General features: G+C 46.3%; 1 protein-coding gene across 2 annotated transcripts in view; it reads right to left on the bottom strand.

The window, feature by feature from the left end:
• LOC139273335 (parkin coregulated gene protein homolog) overlaps positions 1-21,948 on the bottom strand; it is a 436,219-nt gene that overhangs the window by 152,892 nt on the left and 261,379 nt on the right. Inside the window, exons 4-5 of one of the 2 annotated variants that reach the window (XM_070890154.1) lie at positions 21,484-21,633; positions 17,114-17,487 (exon numbers count right to left, since the gene is read on the bottom strand). In XM_070890154.1, the coding sequence (XP_070746255.1) occupies positions 17,264-17,487; positions 21,484-21,633 (374 nt within the window). In that variant the 3' untranslated portion in view covers positions 17,114-17,263. Of the gene's footprint in view, positions 1-17,113; positions 17,488-21,483; positions 21,634-21,948 lie in introns of those variants that run through there. The other variant, XM_070890155.1, reaches the window with a different exon arrangement.

Here is a 21,948-nt window from a genome sequence, read left to right on the forward strand (position 1 = left end):
GGAGGAGACTGCAGATGGTCTTGGAGGACGATTTCGAGCAGCTCTGGGCCTAAAATGCTCGGCTGTGGACTGCACCACCTTGGCATGGAAGACAGCAGTCTGGGCTGGCTGGCTGTCGGGCAGCAGCAAGGGAACAAAGTGGCAGTAGTGGGAGAACGAGAGAGTCATCCTGAGAGAGGACAGCAGATTCATGCTACACGGAACCACTGCCCCTCCCCCGGAGTGGTTCCTCAGCATTCCTAGCCATCTGGCTTGAGGACAGATTGGAGTGCTGTGACACCCTGCAAGTCCCTTGAACACTGTAATCTACAGCCATGATGACAGCAGACTGAGCTTCCATTGCAGTACCCAGATGTTGGGCGGCTGCTGCTTGTGTTACAATGGAAGCTGAGACATCGGCCATCAGATGCTGCGTCGTGGTTGGATCCACGATTCTGCTAATAAAATTGGCCACCACTTCCATGCTGGAAAGGATGGGCTACAAATTCTGCACAAAGACCTGTGCCAAGTTAGAAACATAGAAGCATAGAAAATAGGTGCAGGAGTAGGCCATTCGGTCCTTCGAGCCTGCACCACCATTTGATAAGATCATGGCTGATCATTCCTTCAGTACCCCTTTCCTGCTTTCTCTCCATACCCCTTGATCCCTTTAGCCGTAAGGGCCATATCTAACTCCCTCTTGAATATATCCAATGAACTGGCATCAACAACTCTCTGCGGCAGGGAATTCCACAGGTTAACAACTCTCTGAGTGAAGAAGTTTCTCCTCATCTCAGTCCTAAACGGCCTGCCCCTTATCCTAAGACTGTGTCCCCTGGTTCTGGCCTTCCCCAACATCGGGAACATTCTTCCCGCATCTAGCCTGTCTAGTCCAGTCAGAATCTTATATGTTTCTATGAGATCCCCTCTCATCCTTCTAAACTCTAGTGAATAAAGGCCCAGTTGATCCAGTCTCTCCTCAGATGTCATTTCAGCCATCCCTGGAATCAGTCTGGTGAACCTTCGCTGCACTCCCTCAATAGCCAGAACGTCCTTCCTCAGATTAGGAGACCAAAACTGAACACAATATTCCAGGTGGGGCCTCACCAAGGCCCTGTACAACTGCAGCAAGACTTCCCTGCTTCTATACTCAAATCCCCTTGCTATGAAGGCCAACATAGCATTTGCCTTCTTCACTGCCTGCTGTACCTGCATGCCAACTTTCAATGACTGATGAACCGTGACACCCAGGTCTCGCTGCACCTCCCCTTTTCCTAATCTTACGCCATTCAGATAATATTCTGCCTTCGTGTTTTTTGCCCCCAAAGTGGATAACCTCACATTTATCCACATGATACTGCATCTGCCATGTATTTGCCCGCTCGCCGAACCTGTCCAAGTCACCCTGCAGCCTCTTTGTGTCCTCCTCACAGATCACACTGCCACCAAGTTTAGTGTCATCTGCAAACTTGGAGATATTACACTCAATTCCTTCATCTAAATCATTAATGTATATTGTAAAGAGCTGGGGTCCCAGCACTGAGCCCTGCGGCACTCCACTAGTCACTGCCTGCCATTCTGAAAAGGACCCGTTAATCCTGACTCTCTGCTTCCTGTCTGCCAACCAGTTCTCTATCCACGTCAGTACATTACCCCCAATACCATGTGCTTTGATTTTGCACCCCATTTGCACACCAAGTTGATGTGGGACTCCCCCATGCTCCTTGACATTGCACACAGACTTTCTGGCAGGCCTGCCAATGCACCAAGTATTTAATTGTGCGTACCCATCGGCCTTCTTCTGTAGCCTCATCCGAGTCCTCTGTAGCAGAACTCATGTGCGACTGCACCCTCTGGCAATCTGGCACCTGCGCTATCCTTGTCCCCGGCCCTGGCTGCAGGCCACTCGTGCCCGGTGTCTCACCATGTGCAGATCCTGCTTCTGCGCTATCTTTTAAATTACAGGCAGTATTAGTATCTGAGCTGTTGGCTGCGAGTGTGATATCCAGTGATGGTGTGTCTTCATCTTCCTGCTCTTCCACCACTGTCTGGCCAGATTGCAGTTCTTCCGTATCTGAAAGGGTAAGGTTGCAGTGAGGGGAGGAGAGGGAAGCAGGAGGCGCATGCTAACACCATCTGCAGCTTGTAAATCAAAAGACATTGTGAGATGAGGGGGAAGTGGGATGTGAGGCGGAGGATTAGGTATGAGGATACTGCCATCTTCTATGGTTTCAGCCCTCCATTAGCCACGGCCTCAGCAATGGCCGTCCCAATAATGGCCAGCACGATCTCCTCCATTGGGGTTAGGACATGCAGGCACACCTGTCCCCCACCGGTTAGCTCCTGTTGCCTTCGGTTATGTGCCACCTTGTCCTACAAGGGAGAGGGAAATGCATCAGTGAGTGTTGTGCAATCTGTTTGGGTTATGTGACTGTCATGGTTGAATAGCTGGCAGTGTGTGCAAGCTGTAAAATGTGGGTGTGAGAGTTGCAGTTGTGCTCAGTGTGTGAGGGTGAGGTAAAGCATATAAATGTTAGGTATAAGCCCTGATTGATAGAAATTGTTGTTCAGTGACTGATGGGGGCTGTGGTGCAATGGCTGAAATGAGTGATGCAGTTGGTAGGATATCGCATTTGAAGATGCATTCACTGACCTTGACCATTCGTCTGAGGTCATTGAACTTTTTGCCGCATCGCATCCAGGTCCTTGACTTCTGTCGTTGAATGGCACGGCTATCTGCTCTCACTGCCTTCTGAGCATGTGTCTGGAGAGCCTTCTGCCCCCTGTGGATACAGCACATCGCTCCTCCTTTTCACTTCCTCCACAAAGGCACCCAGTGCAACGTCGTAAAATCTTGCTGCACGCTCTCTCCCATGTTGTGCCATTATTGGTCAGAATCAGTTGTAGAATGACTTCCAACACCTACTCCAGCCACAATGCATCTCCCCTTTAAGAGGTGCAGGCTCATTTTAAGTAGTGCAGGCTAGCTTTAACTAGTGCTAGCCTCTCATGATTTTGGGTCCATTGCTGATGAGTGCAGCCAATCCACAGCATGGCTAGTGCTAGCTGCACACTGCAATCATGCGAATCAACGGGCAGCACAAAGTTGCTGTGCTGCCTGCATCGCATTGAGCGGGCACAGGTTAACTGTACATCGCAATCCCTGCGCCCGTTTTTGGGGGCTATTGAATTTAGCCTCTATTGACATTTTCATATGACTTAAAATTGTGTGGAAAAGCTAAGCATATAAGAAGTAGCGCCAAGTATTCCAACACCACTACCACTCCAATGGTGTTAAAATGTTTCATATGGTGTTTATTTTCATGCACACTTTGTTACTGTCATGTATCTCACATTACTGTATATAACTGTATCTTACCATGCTGTACATGACTGTAACTGGATATGACCTGTAACAATAAGCATACCTTACACCAGGGGTGCACTTGCAGGAGACACTCCATACCTGTCGCACTGTGGTATATAAAGGGAGGTCTCAGGCAAGTGCAGCACTGGAGAGCTGGAATTAAAGGTGCAGGTCCTGAGTGACCTTGACTTCAGCATGTGTCTCGTGTAAGTCAGTACATTAGAGTCAGGACTTAACGGTGGCGACAAGTTACGGGATCACAGAATCCACAGAATGGCTACCAACAGCTCAGATGAGAAATACAATGCTGGAGACAATTGGGATGACTTTATAGAAAGGCTCCAGCAAAGCTTCGTGACCAAAGACTGGCTGGGCGACGATAAGGCAGACAAGAGAAGAGCCCATCTCTTGACCAGCTGTGGCTCGAAAACATACACTTTAATGAAAGACCTGCTGGCACCCAAGAAACCAGCAAGCAAATCGTTTGAGGAGTTGAGCACACTGGTGAGAGACCACCTGAAGCCAGCGAGCAGCCTACACATGGCAAGGCACAGGTTCTACAACTACAGACGCTGTGTGGGCCAAAGCATACCCGACTTCGTGGCGGAACTTCGGAGGCTGGCTAGTTCATAAGAGTTCCCCGATGCATGAAGGAGAGAAGTACTGAGAGACTTTTTTATTGAAGGAATAGGCCACGCAGGCATATTCCGAAAGCTTATAGAGACTAAGAACTTGACCCTAGAGGCAGCAGCACTGGTCGCACAGACGTTCTTGGCAGGCGAAGAAGAAACGAGGCTGATCTATACTTCGGGTACGACAACCAACGAGGCATCGGAACAAGGGGTTCACATTGTGAAACAAACCGCTACCCCCACACACAGACAAAGGCAGGAGAGCAGGCCTTCAACAGCAGACAGTGGTGCCAGAAGCCATCAAAATCAAGGGCCACATGAACAGCCGATCACACCTCATCAACACACAATGCGAGCAATCAACAACAGATTGAGAGAAGCTCAAGGGAGATCAGCCAGATGCAGCTCATCCTTCGGAAACAATGGAAACGATCTGTGTTGGAGATGTGGGGGAAGGCACTCAACCAGTGTGTGTCGATTTCAGCATGCCGTTTGCAGAAACTGCAACGACACAGGGCATCTGGCTCGCATGTGCAGAAAAACAGCAGCCCGGCTGGTATACGAATCGGAAGGGTCGGAAAGCGGACCAGAAGACGGTTGGAACAGTGCACGGGACGCCGAGGTACAGCGGGTTAACACGATCAATGTCCACTGTTCTTACACCAAGACGCTTCCAATTATGATGAGGGTTCTACTCAATGGGATACCCGTCAACATGGAACTGGACAGGGGGGCCAGTCAATCCCTCATGAGCGTTCAACAATTTGAACAGCTGTGGCCGCACAAAAGCAACAGACCAAAACTCACAAAGATCGACACCAAACTAAGGACCTATTCTAAAGAAATCGTCCCAGTCCTTGGCAGTGCCATGCTCTCAGTCATACACAAAGGGATGGTGCACCGACTTTCCCTGTGGATTGTCCCCGGGGATTTCCCAGCCCTGTTGGGGAGAAGCTAGCGAGCAGAACTTAATTGGAAATGGGATGATGTTCATGCCATGTCGTCAGAGGAACGGGCCTCCTGCTCAACAGTTCTAAGCCGTTTTGAACATCTCTTTCAGCCAGGTGTGGGCACCTTCCAAGAGGCTAAAGTTAGAATCTACATCACTCAGAATGCCAGACCGGTCCATCACAAGGCTAGAGCTGTGCCTTATGTGATGAGGGAAAAGATTGAAAACGAATTGAACTGGCTTCTGCGGGAAGGCATAATTTCTCCCCTGGAATTCAGTGTCTGGGCAAGCCCCATCGTCCCCATCATGAAGCCTGATGGATCCGTGCGAATCTGTGGGGATTACAAGTCTACCATAAACAGAGTCTCCCTTCAGGACCAATACCCGCTGCTCAGAGCGGAGGACCTATTTGCCACGTTGGCTGGAGGAAAACTTTTCTCGAAACTTGACCTCACATCTGCGTATGTGACGCAAGAACTGACCGAAGAGTCTAAGCTACTCACCACCATAAACACACATCGAGGCCTGTTTGTGTACAATCGATGCCCATTCAGCATCAGGTCGGCAGCTGCTATATTCCAGCGCAACATGGAAAGTCTGCTCAAGTCCATCCCAGGGACGGTTGTGTTTCAAGATGACATACTCATCACGGGCAGGGACACCGACTCTCATCTCCGCAATTTGGAGGAAGTACTAAGTCGATTGGATCGGGAGGCCTAAGAGTTAAGAAATCCAAGTGTCTGTTTCTCGCGCCTGAGGTTGAATTTTTGGGCAGAAGGATTGCCGCTGATGGAATCCGCCCAACCGAATCCAAAACCGAAGCGATTCGCCTGGCACCCAGGCCCCGGAATGTCTCGTAACTGCGCGCCTTTCTCGGGCTACTCAATTACTTTGGGAACTTTATGCAGAACATGAGCACGCTGCTGGAGCCTCTCCACGTGCTACTCAGAAAGGGGTGCGATTGTTTTTGGGGGAACGCCCAAGAACACGCCTTCAATAAGGCACGCAACCTTCTATGTTCCAAGAGCGTTTTAGCCTTTTTTGACCCAGGTAAAAAGTTAGTCCTTACGTGTGATGCATCAGTGTACGGGGTCGGGTGCATTTTACAGCACGTCAATGATGCGGGTAAATTGCAGCCCGTTGCTTATGCTTCCAGGTCACTTTCGCGGTCGGAGCGCGGGTACGATATGGTTGAGTAGGAGGCGCTCACGTGCGTGTACGGTGTCAAAAAGATGCACCAATACCTTTTTGGGGCCAAGTTTGCGTTAGAAATCGACCACAAACCCCTCACGTCCCTACTATCCGAGTGCAAGGCAATCAACGCCAACGCCTCGGCGCGCATTCAGTGGTGGGCACTCATGCTGGCGACTTATGACTACACGATAAGGCACAGACCAGACATAGAAAACTGTGCCGACGCGCTTAGCAGGCTACCCCTGACGACTACAGAAGGGTCCGATGAACAGGACTGTGAGATGGTCATGGCAATCAATGCCTTTAAATCCACAGGTTCGCCCATGACGGCTCGTCAAATCAGAGCCTGGACGACCAGCGATGCCACGTTATCTCTAGTTAAAAGATGCGTTTTAACCGGTGACTTGGCAGAGGCTCGCGATGCCTGCCCCGAGGAGGTCAAACCCTTCCATAGGCGCATGCATGAACTCTCACTACAGGCAGACTGCCTGATGTGGGGCAGCCGAGTAGTTATGTCCTTACGAGGCAGGGAGGCGTTTGTCCGGGAGCTCCATCGCGAGCACCCGGGGATCGTCCTTATGAAGGCCATAGCCAGATCTTATGTCTGGTGGCCTGGCATTGACGCAGACTTTGAGCTCTGCGTCCGTCGGTGCACCATTTGTGCCTAACTCAATAATGCCCCAGGGAGGCCCCCCAAGCCCTGGCCCTGGTCCACCAAACCATGGTCGCGGGTGCATGTAGACTATGCGGGCCCATTCATGGGCAAAATGTTCCTCGTAGTCGTTGATGCATTTTCAAAATGGATCGAGTGCACCATTTTAAACTTGAGCACCACCTCCACCACTGTGGAGAGCCTTAGAACCATGTTTGCAAAGCACGGCATTCCTGACATATTGGTCAGTGATAATGGTCCGTGCTTCACCAGCGCAGAATTTCACGATTTTATAGTTGACCACTGTATAAATCACGTTAAGACGGCACCTTTCAAGCCGGCCTCCAATGGCCAGGCGGAGCGATCAGTGCAGATCATTAAACAAGGCATGCTCAGAATCCAAGGTCCCACGCTGCAGAGCCGCCTGTCGCGACTGCATACAGATCTCATCTGCATTCATTGACTGGGGTTCCCCCCACGCAACTATTGATGAAACGAACCTTAAAGACCAGGCTCTCGTTAATCCTCCCAGACATGCATGAAATTGTTGAGGGTAAGCGTCAAAAGCTAACTGAGTACCATGACCGAAATTCGAGGGGGAGGTGGAATGAGATAGAGGACAAAGTGTTTGTGCTAAACTATGGCCGGGGTCCCAAATGGCTTGCAGGGACAGTAACAGCAAAGAGGGAAACAGGCTACTGGTTGTACAAATGGACAATGGCCAAACCTGCCGGAGGCATGTCGACCAAGTAAAAAGTAGATTCACTGATAACACTGAAGAACCAGAGGCAGACTACAATGTGGAACTCACACCACACCTGGTGGACAGACAGGTGGAACAACCTGAGGAAAGGGCAGTCTCAACAGACAGCCCGGGCGAGATACCAGCAATCACACCCAACAAAACAGACAGCCCAGGCGAGATACCAGCAATCACACCAAACGAAAAACAGGCACCAAGGCAAACAACTGAACCACAACTAAGACGCTCCACACGAGAGCGCAGACCATCTGAGAGACTGAATCTATCAAGGCAATATGACTTTGGGGGAGGGTGATCTCACTTTACTGTATATACTGTATCTTACCATGCTATACATGACTGTAACTGGAGATGACCTATAACAATAAGCATACCTTACCACCAGGGGTGCACTTGCAGGAGACACTCCATACCTGTCCCACTGTGGTATATAAAGGGAGGTCTCAGGCAAGTGCAGCACTGGAGAGCTGGAATTAAAGATGCAGGTCCTGAGTGACCTTGACTTCAGCATGTGTCTCGTGTAAGTCAGTATATTAGAGTCAGGATTTAACAGTTACACTTCTGTTTTTTTAATCTTTCCCATATACTTCTTTTTTCTGCTTATCTTCATTTACCCTTTATCTTCTGTCTGCAATTTCCCTCTTTGCCACTTAAAAAAAAATTCTCCTTTTTCTTTTCCAGTTTTCTCCTTGTTTTACTGAAAGACTCTGACTCATGCTGGGTACGGATCAGCAGGTGTTAGTTGCCCTATAGTATCTCGTCCAAGTAGCTGTTCTTCATATGTTAGCCTAGACTGCAAGTGTTGCCACATTATGCCAACATCTATGTTTCCTGGCTATGTTCCCAGCAAATCGATCACAACATCACAACCCTGTCGCTCCCATCGTCGCATCTGTAAGTCAGACGGGTGAAAACTCAAGCATAGCTGGCACAGAACTGTCCCTGTCATGAACTGCCAGAATTGTCTTAATCATGCCAAGCTCGATGGTGCCTCACTTCCCTCAGCCTTAATTGCCTACTTGTCTAAGATCTAAGATACTAAATACAAGATAGTCACTAATAAATCCGGTAAGGAATTCAGGAGGAACTTCTTTACCCAGAGAGTGGTTATAATGTGGAACTCGCTACCACAGGGAGTAGTTGAATAGTAGAGATGCATTTAAGGGGAAGCTAGATAAACACAGGAGGGAGAAAGGAACAGAAGGATTTGCTGATAGGCTTAGATGTAGGGTGGGAGGAGGCTCACGTGGAGTATTAAAAACACGAGCATAGACCAGCTGTTCCGAATGGCCTGTTTCTGTGTTGTAAATTCTATGTAGTCTGAGATCATTTTAGAGGTCCCACAACTCCTCTTCTCTAGTTAAGCACCTCTTCAAACTCCTTTCTCTTGTCCCATCCATCCTCACCTCCAAGTATAAAGAGCTCATGGATTTCTTGGTCTCCAAGTTTGGGACCATCCATGCAGCTGCTTGTGCTATGTCCTCCCCTTCCTTTCACTCCTACCTACAACCTCACCTAGCCTCCCAACCACAACAACAACTGGTGTTTATGTAGTGGCTTTAATATACAAAAACCTTCCAACGCTCTTCACAGAGACTCTCGCCCTGAGCTTCCACTCTTTGCAATTTCTCCTACATCTATCCCCTTGACTTTTCCAAACCGACTTCTATGACACTTCCTCATGCTCCTTTGATCTTCTCCCTACTTCACTCCTGATTAGTAAACTACCTCTCCTTGGCCCCATGGCAGTAGACATTGCCAACAGTTCCCTTTCCACTGGCACTTTTCCATTCCCCTTCAAAACCTCCATCATCATCCCATTACTTAAAAAACACTCCCTCAATTTGTTGATCCCCTCTAAGTATCGTTCTATCTTTTCCATTTTTTCCCCATTTTGCTTGAAAACACTGACTCACGATGGGTATGGATCAACATGTGTTAGCTGCCATCTGTATCTCAATCAAGTAGCCTTTCTTCATGTCTTTTGCTCTCTAGGTCCTTGAGCATGTTGTCACCTCTGAGGATGTGCAAAGGGCCTAATGCCTTCTACCAACTATTTTAAATCTATGCACCCTGGTTATTAACCTCTTTGATAAGGGAACTAGGTCCTTCCTCATCACTCTATCAAAGCCCCTCAATCAAGTCTCCTCTGTGTCCATCTGTGTCCATCTTTCCTATAACTCTTTGTACTCTACAGTCGACAGTCCACTTTCTACCTATTTCAAAACAGCAACCTATATCAAAACAGCTCCAGCCAAAGTTACAAATGACATCAGCTGTGACAATGACTGTGATGCATTAACCCTTTTTGACCTCTCTGTAGTGTTTGATACAATTGACCATGCCATCCACCTCCATCGCCTCTCCTCTGTTATCCAACAGAACTGGAGAATTTTAGCGTTGAGGAAAGATTGGATAGGTTGGGGCTGTTTTCTTTGGAACAGAGGAGGCTTAGAGGAGACTTGATTGAGGGGCTTTGATAGAATGATTAGGAAGGACCTAATTCCCTTCTCAAAGAGATTAATAACCAGGGGGCATAGATTTAAAGTAGTTGGTAGAAGGCATTAGGCCCTTTGCATATGCTAACGAGAGGCCTAATGACGGGTCTGCTCCGCTCAGGTTTTGCTGACTTGGATGTGGTTTAGCAAGAGGTCACCAGCAAAAAGACAACTATTATTTTGTTTGAGGTGATGTCACCCCGAGTCCTGCCTTTCCTTTCGTTGACATATTTGCAGAAGCAAGGGCTCCCCATTCACAAGGCCATTTGGAAACTGTCTCGTGACCTAGGACCTGGCATTTCCAGATTCCGGTGAAATTTGATCTAATTCCAGAGGACCTCTTCTGTATTTTAGCTCTTTCTGCCTCTAGTTGCCTGTAGTCTTGTTTAGCCAGAAGAAAAATTTTATCTGTTATGCTGTGGATTAATGTTAATATTACAAAATGGAGTGGTAACCCCATATGGAACACAACTCTAAATTGCATAAACGAGTATTATTTTGCCCAGTGCAATCGTCCTTTTTGTAAATGTCCTCATAAATAATACGGTCACTCTCAAATTCAATCAAAGATAAACTGAAATGTCACAGAGAGTCAATACATTGTAGGAAGGAATAGAGGTTAAGTGACTTTGAGCTGGATTATTTTATTTGTTGAAAAATAAGAAGAAATACCTGTTTATCATCACAATTTACAACCGACAAAGAATATGGCAAGACAGTGATGTTTTCAAATGTCATGACTGAGGATATGATTTTATTTGTGGTACCAAAAGAAACAGGCAATTATGATGCTCCTGCAATAATGATCCTCGAACACTTCTGAAGCTGCCAACAAGCTACTTAACCAATATAAATACCAATACACTTGTCAGTCCAGCTCTAGAATACACAATCTTTGCAAAGGGAATAACTCGATGAAAAACCAGCTGTAGCGCCGAGAAAATTGCTGACAATGAAGCCGAAAGTCTGGCCCCTTGCAACCAAAGAGAAAATGAATTGGGCAGAGCAAGCACTTTAAGAGAAGTATGGGTTGTATTTGTTAAATCTCTGTCCTCTGGTTATCGACCCTCCTGTAAGTAGAAACAATTTGTCCCTATCTACTTTGGCGGCGAGGAAGATTGAAAAGAAGGTTGGAGCGATGACGCAGCCCTGTTTGACCTCGGTCCGGACGTGCATTGGGTCTGTAATAGATCCATTGGTAAGGATCATGGCCTGCATGTCATTGTGAAGTAGGCGAAGGATGTTGACAAACTTTTGGGGGGCATCCGAAACGGAGGAGGACGCTCCATAGACCCTCACGGTTGACAGCGTCAAAAGCCTTTGTAAGATCGAAAAAGGCCATGTATAAAGGCTAATCACATCCTTTCATAATTTTGAACACCTTTACTAAATCTCCTCTTAACCTTCTCCGCTCTAAGTTTCTCTAGTCTCTCCGGGTAACTGAAGTCCCTCAAACCCTGGTACCATTCTGGTAAATCCTTCTTAAAGTCTGGTGCCCAGATTTCAACACAATACTCTCGCTGAGGCCTTACCAGTGATTTATAAAGGTTTACCATAACTTTATTGCTTTTGTACTATATGCCTCCACTTATAAAGCCAAGGATCCCGTATGCTTTTTGAACAGCCTTATTGACTTGTCCTGTCTCGAAGAGGAAATGGGGGAAGAGGTACATTAAATTAGGACTTTGCCTCCACAATGCTGCCCTGGGATTTCCGAGGCTTTCCCAAAGTAATGTCACTGGGCCTGTGCTTACTGCAGGTGCAGGCCCAGCATTAGGATTTCATTGAGGTGTGTGGGGACCTTCCCAGCCTCGCATCTCACTTTCCTCAAGACATGCTTTGTTGGCCTTTATTGCAAGGGGGATGGAATATAAAAGCAGGGAATTTCTGCTACAACTATACAGGGTATTGGTGAGGCCACATCTAGAGTACTACATACAGTTTTGGTCTCCGTATTTAAGGAAGGATATACTTGCATTGGAGACAGTTCAGAGAAGGTTCACTAGGTTGATTCCGGAAATGAGGGGGTTGACTTATGAAGAAAGGTTGAGCAGGTTGGGCCGATACTCATTGGAGTTTAGAAGAATGAGAGGTGATCTTATTGAAACATATAAGGTACTGAGGGGGCTCGACAAGGTGGATGCAGAGAGAATGTTTCCACTCGTGGGGAAATCTAGAACTAGGGGGCGTTGTTAAGAATAAGAGGTCGCCCATTTAGAACTGATGTGAGGAGAAATTTCTTCTCTCAGGGGGTCATAAATCTGTGGAATTATCTGCCCCAGAGAGCTGTGGAGGCTGGGTCATTGAATATATTTAAGGTGGAGAGAGACAGATTTTTGAGCGATAAGGGAGTGAAGTGTTATAAGGAGCGGGCAGTGAAGTGGAGCTGAGCCCAGATCAGATCGCCATGATCTTATTAAATGGCAGAGCAGGCTCGAGGCGCCAAAAGGCCTACTCCTGCTCCTATTTCTTATGTTCCCATGCCCGTGGGTGCTCTAAGCAACCTGGCATTGGGGCTTACACCAGGACCCTCTGCAGAACTGGAAGCACCCCAAAGAAACAAAGGAGGCATCAGGTGGGATAATATCTGTACTCCACTACCATGATCCTTAGGGCTTGGAGCTCTCTGGCTGCTATTTTTCTGCAGTATTAAAAAGGCCCAATACCAGTGACCAGAAGCATAGCTGCAGGCTTGTCGGTCCTCAAAGGCACAGTCTAAGGTGAGCTGGGCTCTCTTCCGGTACACTGCGCCTGTCAGGTATCCAGTGAAGGCTTGGAGAGGAAAATCAGCCCCTTGATGTCCCTCAATTCATTTGTAATAGTGAAATTATAGTGAATTCTTTTGGATGAAAACAGCATGTACTCCTTCTAGACTTTCTTTCCTCTTTAACTGTAAGAGTCCTGTTAATTCCTCTGCATATTATCTTACCCAGTTACATTGCATACACAGCTGGAACCGGATCTCAGATATAACAGGGAGATCTGCTAAGGTCGAGCAGTGATAAAAAAGTGACAAAGTTTAGCATTTTTTTGGTTGATGCTGACTGAGGGATAAATATCAGCAAATATAGCAGGGGATACTCTGCTCTTGTTCAAATAGTGCCATGGGATCTTTTACGTCCAACTGAGAGGGCAAACAGGGCCTTGGTTTAGCGTCTCATCCAAAAGACAGCACCTCCGACACTGCAGCACTCCCTCAGCACTGCACTAGAATGTCAGCCTAGATTTATGTGTTCAAGTCTTTGGAGTGGGGCTTGAACCCACATTTTCTGGCTCAGTGGCGAGTGTACTACTAACTGAGCCATGCCTGACAGTTGTTGTGACGTGGGAAAAGGGTATAATTTCTTTACCCTGAGAATGATTAGAATATGGAACTTGCTACCACATGGAGTGGTTGATTTGAACAGCATAGATTCATTTAAGGAGAAGTTAGGTTTAAATACATCAGCGAGAAAAGAATAGAAAGTTATGCTGATAGGGTTCTATGAAGTATGGTGGGAGGAGGTTTGTATGGAGCATACAAATTGGCATAGACCAGTTGGGTCAAATGGCCTGTTTCTGTGCTGTAAATTCTATATAATTCTGGTGGTTAGAAGTCCCTGCCATAACATTCTGTTACATATTTGAATATCTTAGATTATTACCAGTGACTGATTTCTATGAAATTTAGCTTCCTAGTATTATTAATCTACCAGTTAACTTACATAAGTAATTGTGCTACAGCTACTAATATTTTTCTCAAGAGATAGAGGTACACACAGAGACATGGTAATTATAGTGCCCTGGCCAATAACCTACCAGAGCAGTAAGTATTATCATTGGTAGCCTTTATAAAAAGATAATGGGCTGAAATTGCCCCCCTCCCTAAGCTCCATTACTGCCTCTAAGAGGCGGGAATAGAGCAGAGAGGCCTTACTGACCGGGGCCGGACGGATGGGGTTAATCCGTCCGAAAATACCCCAGGCCGGAAATGGTGGGAACGGGTTTCCCCACCCCCCCGTTTTCCCGCCACATTGGGCACGCGACGACCCCTTACCGACTGGCGGTGACCCCCCTTTCTGCCCCTTGCGCGGTATTGTCCCGCGGGAGCGGCGCCAATCGGTGCCACTTACAGCTTTCCTCATTGGGGAGCTGTCTGTGGCTGGGCGGCACCTCCGCCCTTCAAAGGGAGGTTGCGCTGCCGGCGACTCCATTATATTTATTTTTGTCAGCCGACTGCCAGGTCGGCCCGAGAATTATGCCCCAGAGTTTGGCCGGGCCGCCAACAGGCAGCCTGGCACTCCCTCTTGGGTGCCAGGCCACTGGCCTGTCCAAAACCCTCCCTGGTGGCCCAGTGGGCTAAAACTGAACTTGTTGTAGAGCTCGCAGCGGCCTTCCTTTTTAACAGAAGGGAGGGACATTGTGACGCGTAAGCGTGATGCAGCACGTCCGTGCCGATGACTAGTTGAGGTGGTCAACCCGCTGCAAGGGCACTTCCATTCCGCAACTGCCATAACTTCCACCCCGACCAAAAAAAAAATTCTATCAGCTGAATTTCTCCAGTATCTCTGCCCCATGAGTTGGGGTGGAGAAAAAATAAAAAAACAGAAGTTGCGCCCTGTTTGGGACAGCGAGGAGCCCAATTTCAGCCCCAATCCCTTTTGGCTTAGTGAGTCGTTGAGCAATAGCAGCCAGGGAGATCTCAGGTTTGATCTTCAATCTGTGCTGAGTTAGCTGGTCTCATATGGGGCAACAGTAAGGGTACTGCAATTGGCTTCAGTACCCTGGGTTAGGAAAAGGAAAATTGGTCGATCATCCCATTCCTGATTGCTATCCAGTGACCCCTGCCAGAAGTGTGACTAGAGGTCATAAGACCATAAAAAATGGGAGCAGGAGTAGGCCATACAGCCCCTCGAGCCTGCTCCGCCATTTAATACGATCATGGCTGATCCGATCATGGACTCAGGTCCATTTCCCTGCCCACCCCCCATAACCCCTTAATTCCGTATCGGTTAAGAAACTGTCTATCTCTGTCTTAAATTTATTCAATGTCCCGGTTCCACAGCTCTCTGAGACAGCGAATTCCACAGATTTACAACCCTCAGCGAAGAAATTTTTCCTCATCCCAGTTTTAAATGGGTGGCCCCTTATTCTAAGATTATGCCCCCTATTTCTAGTCTCCCCTATCAGTGGAAACATCCTCTCTGCATCCACCTTGTCAAGCCCCCTCATAATCTTATACGTTTCGATAAGATCACCTCTCATTCTTCTGAATTCCAATGAGTAGAGGCCCAACCTACTCAACCTTTCCTCATAAGTCAACCCCCTCATCTTCGGAATCAACCTAGTGAACCTTCTCTGAACTGCCTCCAAAGCAAATGCCTCCTTTCGTAAATATGGAAACCAAAACTATACGCAGTATTCCAGATGTGGCCTCGCCAATACCCTGTATAACTGTAGCAAGACTTCCCTGCATTTATATTCCATTCCCTTTGCAATAAAGGCCAAGATTCCATTGGTCTTCCTGATCACTTGCTGTACCTGCATACTATCCTTTTGTGTTTCATACACAAATACCCCCAGGTCCCACTGTACTGCAGCACTTTGCAATTTTTCTCCATTTAAATAATAACTTGCTCTTTGATTTTTTTTCTGCCAAAGTGCATGACCTCACACTTTCCAACATTATACTCCATCTGCCAAATTTTTGCCCACTCACTTAGCCTGTCTATGTCCTTTTGCAGATCTTTTGTGTCCTCCTCACACATTGCTTTTCCTCCCACCTTTGTATCATCAGCAAACTTGACTACGTTATACTCGGTCCTTTCTTCCAAGTTGTTAATATAGATTGTAAATAGTTGGGGTCCCAGCACTGATCCCTGCGGCACCCCACTAGTTACTGATTGCCAATTCGAGAATGAACCATTTATCCCGACTCTCTGTTTTCTGTTAGTTAGCCAATCCTCTATCCCTGCTAATATATTACCCCCAACCCGTGAACTTTTATCTTGTGTAGTAACCTTTTATGTGGCACCTTGTCAAAATGCCTTCTGGAAGTCCAAATACACCACATCCACTGATTTCCCCTTTATCCACCCTGTTCATTACATCCTCAAAGAATTCCAGCAAATTTGTCAAACATGACTTCCCCTTCATAAATCCATGCTGGCTCTGCCTGACCAAATTATGCTTTTCCAAATGTCCTGCTACTGCTTCTTTAATAATGGACTCCAACATTTTCCCAACCACAGAAGTTAGACTAACTGGTCTATAGTTTCCTGCTTTTTGTCTGCCTCCTTTTTGAAATAGGAACATCACATTTGCAGTTTTCCAATCTGCTGGGACCGCCCCAGAATCCAGGGAATTTTGCTAAATTACAACCAATGCATCCACTATCCCTGCCGCTACTTCTCTTAAGACCCTAGGATGCAAGCCATCAGGTCCAGGGGATTTATTTGCCTTTAGTCCCATTGTCTTACTGAGTACCACTCCTTAGTGATTGTGATTGTGTTGACTATCCACTGTTGGGATATTGTTTGTGTCCTCCACCGTAAAGACTGATACAAAACATTTGTTCAGAGTTTCTGCCATCTCCATGTTCCCCATTACTAATTCCCCGTTCTCATCCTCGAAGGGACTAACATTTACTTTAACCACTCTTTTCCTTTTTATATACTTATAGAATACCTATCGGTCTGAGCTCTGGTGTGATGTCCCCATGGTTGAATATCTTGTGTAGACCCCCTATATCATGGCCACCTAGATAAGATACTGGAATATGATTGGCATCTGTGGAATCCTCCTCCTTGCAAAATCTCCACACATCATGACAGGTTATTTCTCGGCTTTTGAAAATGTCCCTTTGTAGTCAAGCACTATGAAATGCATGAGAGCCTATTGTGCAGAGCAATTACAGATACAACCCGCCATCATACATCTTATGTTACAGCCACTGCACCACCCATGCTGCGATTTGTTTTTTCTTTCTCCAAAGATGTCTTCTGCTTCTTACATTGCCACTTAAAAAGCAAAATCAATTTTTCACACGCAATTTCATTTTTTATTTTGTATGAGATATTTAAAGATTATATAATTGCCAGTTTTTGATTACCTTTCATCTTACATATCCATGGCCTTTTGTAAAGTCCGAACTCATTTAACTGGATATACAAAATTAATTTTATAGTCTAGTAAATTAGCCAAGTATTGTTGAGCAAGAGGCATTAAAATTACATGCAACTCATGTAGATTTAATTAGTTACACATTTATTTTGCTCAAACTGGGCAATATTTTCAGAATGTTTTTGTGACTCGGGGGGAGGTCTCTCTCGGAGCACTTTAGTTGGCGAGGTTCCCATTTTTGTGCCTCCCTGCGCGATGCGCCTCTGACGCGGGGCCCAGATGGCAAAAATTTCTCCCCAGAGCGCAGACGTTTCCCGGCCGGTAACTTTCCCGCACCGCCTCCGTTTTCGTCCTGAAAATGGCAAAACCAAAAATCCAGCCCAAAATTTATGTAAATCCAAGGTCGTTTTTTTCCTATCAGCTTCATTCATAGAAAATCTATGCAGAAACCAATTACTGTATGGCTCTCAAGCCAATCTTTACAGCACATCTAGACTATATATCCAGGAAAGGGATTAAAATTATTATAGACTTAAACTTGGAATGAAAAATTAATGGAGTAATGTCTGCCTGATGTCTTACCATTCATGCATTGAGTCCTCCTTCTATGTTTGAATTTCTCCAATCAGATTTCCGCCCCTGCCACAGCACTGAAATAGCGCTAACCAAAGTCATAAATAACATCCTCTGTGACTATGACCATGGTGCACTCTCCCTTCTCATCCTTTTTGACTTCTCTGCAGCCTTTGATATGGTTGACCAGACTATCCTTCTCCAACGTCTCTCCACCACTGTCCAGCTCATTGGGACTGCCCTCGCCTCTTACCACTCTTATCTATCTGATCATAGCTAGAGCATCTCCAGCCATGGCTTTTCTTCCTGCCCCTGCCCTGTTTTCCCTAAAGTCTCCCAAAGATCTATCCTTGGTCCTCTCCTCTTCCTCATCTACCTGCTGTTCCATGGAGACGTAATCCACAGGCACAGGGTCAGCTTTCACATGTATGCTGACAACACCCAGCTGTACCTCTCTTGACACCTCCACTGCTTGTGTTGTCAGACTGTTCATACGACATCCAGTCTTGGATGAGTTGCAGTTTCCTCCATAAATATTAGGAAGACCAAATCCATCATCTTTGGCCCCCGCCACAAACTCTGTTTCCTCGCCATCGATTCCATTGTTTTATGTTGAACCAGATGCCCTTGGTGCCCTATTTAACCCTGAGCGGAACTTCTGAACCTATATCCTCTCCACCACCTACGTAACATCACCTGCCACAGCCCATCTGCTGCTGAAACCCTCGTCCATACCTTTACTAATTCTGGTCTTGACTAGTTCAATGCTCGACAATCATCCACCTTCTATAAATTTCAGCTCATCCAAATCTTTGCTGCCTTTAATCTGTCCTATATCAAGTTTTCCTCATTCATCATCCTTATCCTTGCTGACCTATGTTCCCAGTTCTCAAATGCCTCTAATTTAAATTATCACCTTTGTGTTTAAATTCCACTATGGCCTCATTGCTCCTTTCTCCGTAATGTTCCTTAGCTCTATAGCACCTCCATCCCCCGCCTCCCCCCCCCCCCCCATCCCCAAAGTTCTCCTGTGCATCCCCCTCTTTTTACCAACCATTGGTGGTCATGTCTTCAACTGCCTTGGACCTATGCTCTGAAATATCCTTCATAAGCCTCTCCACCTCGCCACCTCCCTCTACTCCTTTAAGACCCTCCTTACAGCCCACCTTTTTGACCAAGCCTCCTAATAACTCCTCCTTAGGCTCAGCATCCATTTTTGTTTGATTACATTTCTGTGAAGCGTCTTGGAAGGTTTGTCTGTTAAAGGTGCTGTATAAATGCAAGTTGTTGTCTGGTGGTGGTGACCTGCCAGATGTCAAAATCCATGCATTGGGTGAATGTTCCCAAAAGTTTCAATGCTGTGTCCATGTTTGCATATTGCTGTATCGCAAAACCTAGGATAGTGCTAGCTTCAGGATTTTCCTCTCGTTCCTGCACCAGTAATCGATTTTGAGGCTCAGATTCATGGTAGTCTTCATCACACGTTAGTAGTTTTGTGATCTGCTCTCCATGCAGCACTGTTACTGGGAATTAAACTATTAAGAAGCTGGTCATTTCAATGGGTTTTTTTCAAATTTGAAGAAAAATGGTAAGGGAACTTGTGTAAATGGTGAGGTGGAATTGATACTGATCGAATTTTTAAATCCAAATGACAATAAAACAAGTGCAAACTTCCCGGCCCTCGCAATAGACTAAAGCCTGGCAGAAGTACATTTAAACAGTTACATAGCACTGCAATAGGAAACTGGCATTGATGTGTTGAGCACATTAGCACCATACTTACTGCCCAAAACATTGTGATAGTGATATGGAAGCTAAAATTGGGGCCAATTTTAGCATCAGTTCTGCCCAATGTACGCCAGTATATTGGGGCATAATGGAGCGGGAAACTTGGCAGAGTTCTGTGCCAAATTTGTGTTCTGTAACAAACAAGAGCTTCTTGGTAATGTTTAAGTTAAGTCTGGGTAATGTAATTTTGATGTGCACCCAATTCATAACACTCCAACAGGCATCATGCTCAGTGCTCATTCATAATGGATGTCCAAAGTTGTTGAGTGCTGAGCTGTGACAGGCATTTAAAGGGCTAAAGAGATGCAGTGGACAACTTTCAAACTATTTCTCCAACCCATTTTCTCCTTTTTTTATTCTGCTGCCACTTATTTTTTTAGGAACATTGCAGCAATTGTTTTGGTGCTATTTTTTGTGTACAGCTTCCTCAATGGCACCAATGGGTTTTCCAATGGAAATCCCCATAAATGTTAGGTTTTATGAAGAAGGAGTAGGACCAACAAAGAGGGATGCCAGGCAGAGCAAACTGCAGCAGAGGTATCCTGTGCCCACTCACTGGTACTCTGACACCACAAGGCATTGAAAGCATACACAAAGACACAGATTTGGGAAGGTCTGACTAATCATAATGCTGCAGCCTCCAACCTGAAGAAAGGTCACTTGGATGGAAGGTCACCCAATGCTTATGAAACCATACCTCAACAGATGTAAAAACCTCGGAAGAGGAGGGGGAAAAATGAGATAAAATTGGTAAAGAAAATCTAATAATACTGAGAAAGCAATGGTGTAAAACTTGTAGTAGGTGTAATGCGATTATTGCAAAACGATAATGGTCTTTCATGAAACAACTAAAATTAATCTAAAAGGAAAATGAAAGGAGTAATTGAGTGAAAAAGAAATCGTGACAAGTCCCGTTAGCGACACACATCTTGGGAGGCTGAGTGTGCAACAGGGCGCATGTGCAGCCCCCTCAGGCAGGAAGCAAGAAGAGAGAATGTTGTGAATTTCTATCCTGGACTCACAGTGATGGCTTTTGTAAACTCCTGTTACAGGCTGTGAGAGGGAGAGCATAAATACTTAGATATTTCAAATAACAGTGTGTCGATATTTGATTTCTCCAAGAGGAGACTAATTGATGTCCTGTTACTGATTGATCTAGGCGGAGGAGCAGTGAGAGATCGGGGCCCAGGAGCATCATGATCGGGGCCCAGGAGAGGTGAGGGTTCGGGGCCCAGGAGAGGTGAGGGTTCGGGGCCCAGAAGAGGCAAGGGCCCAGGGGCAGCACGGGCCAGCCTGCAGTGATCTATGGACAGTAGGAGTATGTATGCGCACTAGGTCCGTATGCGCACTTAGTCTCCAGCCGTCTCAATTAACCCTTGCCACTGGATCAAGACCTAGCTCTGTCAATCCACGCACAGGTATCTTCCACCCTTCAATATGTAGTTCGGGACCTGGAATGTCAGGTCCCTCATTGAAACACCTGTGAATTCATCCCTTTTTGATGTGGAGGCAAGTCATCCTCGATACGAGGGACCGCCTAGTACTATACTAAAAATAGGAAGAGTTGATAGAAACTCAAATTTGTTGCGCCTCCTTGCTCTGGTATGGCCCACGAGTCTCACACACAGTTTCGGCTGCTAACATATTCAGGCCCCATTACCCCCCCATTTTAATTGAGCCTGGCTGGTGGGAATGGGGGGGGTGATGTGTGTAACAGGCGTTCAATCTGACCCCACTCTGGTCCCGCCGAGCGGGGTAGGTTAAAATTGGTGCTTTTATATAATTCATTTGCTGTCTTGGTTAGCTGTCACTGCACTACATAGACGGGCCCACAGCATTCGTTAGTCCTTCAAATGAATGTGAATATGTTAAGGTAACAGGTCTTAACTGTAATTAGAATAAAATACTTTTACACATTCTTTTCCTTCAGGGCATCAATGAAAAGAGTGAGGGGAGAGTGAGGACAAATGTCTGCCTGATGACTTACCATTCACGTTCTTAAAGATGTTAAAGACGGGGAGGATTTGACGATAATAAGGCACCAGGGCCTCGCCCACCATGTCAGCTGACACAACCAGGTGCTGGAGCACTTTCAGTGTGGTGCAAATGATTTGCTTGTTCCGAGTGTTGAGCGCATCTGCAGGGACAGAAGGGCAGACAGAGGAGAATGATGGCTCTCTGTGAAAAGGAAACTTTAATGGATAAATTTAATTAAATGATTCTCTGCTGGGGATTGCAAGTAGGCCTTTATTAGCAGAGCTTTGAAAAATTCCAAAGATGGATTGCGCCACTGATGTTATAAAACACTGCCTTGTCCTGACTGTTATTTGTTCCCACAATTTGCGCTGACTCCTTACTAACCCCCCAGAATACAGTTCATTTATTCATTTTGCAGACTGCTCACTGCTTCGTCCAAAACACAGCATGTACCATAGGGCCAGTGGAACTGTGC

This window comes from Pristiophorus japonicus, chromosome 9 (assembly GCF_044704955.1).
Source record: "Pristiophorus japonicus isolate sPriJap1 chromosome 9, sPriJap1.hap1, whole genome shotgun sequence".
Taxonomy (NCBI): Eukaryota; Metazoa; Chordata; class Chondrichthyes; family Pristiophoridae; genus Pristiophorus; species Pristiophorus japonicus.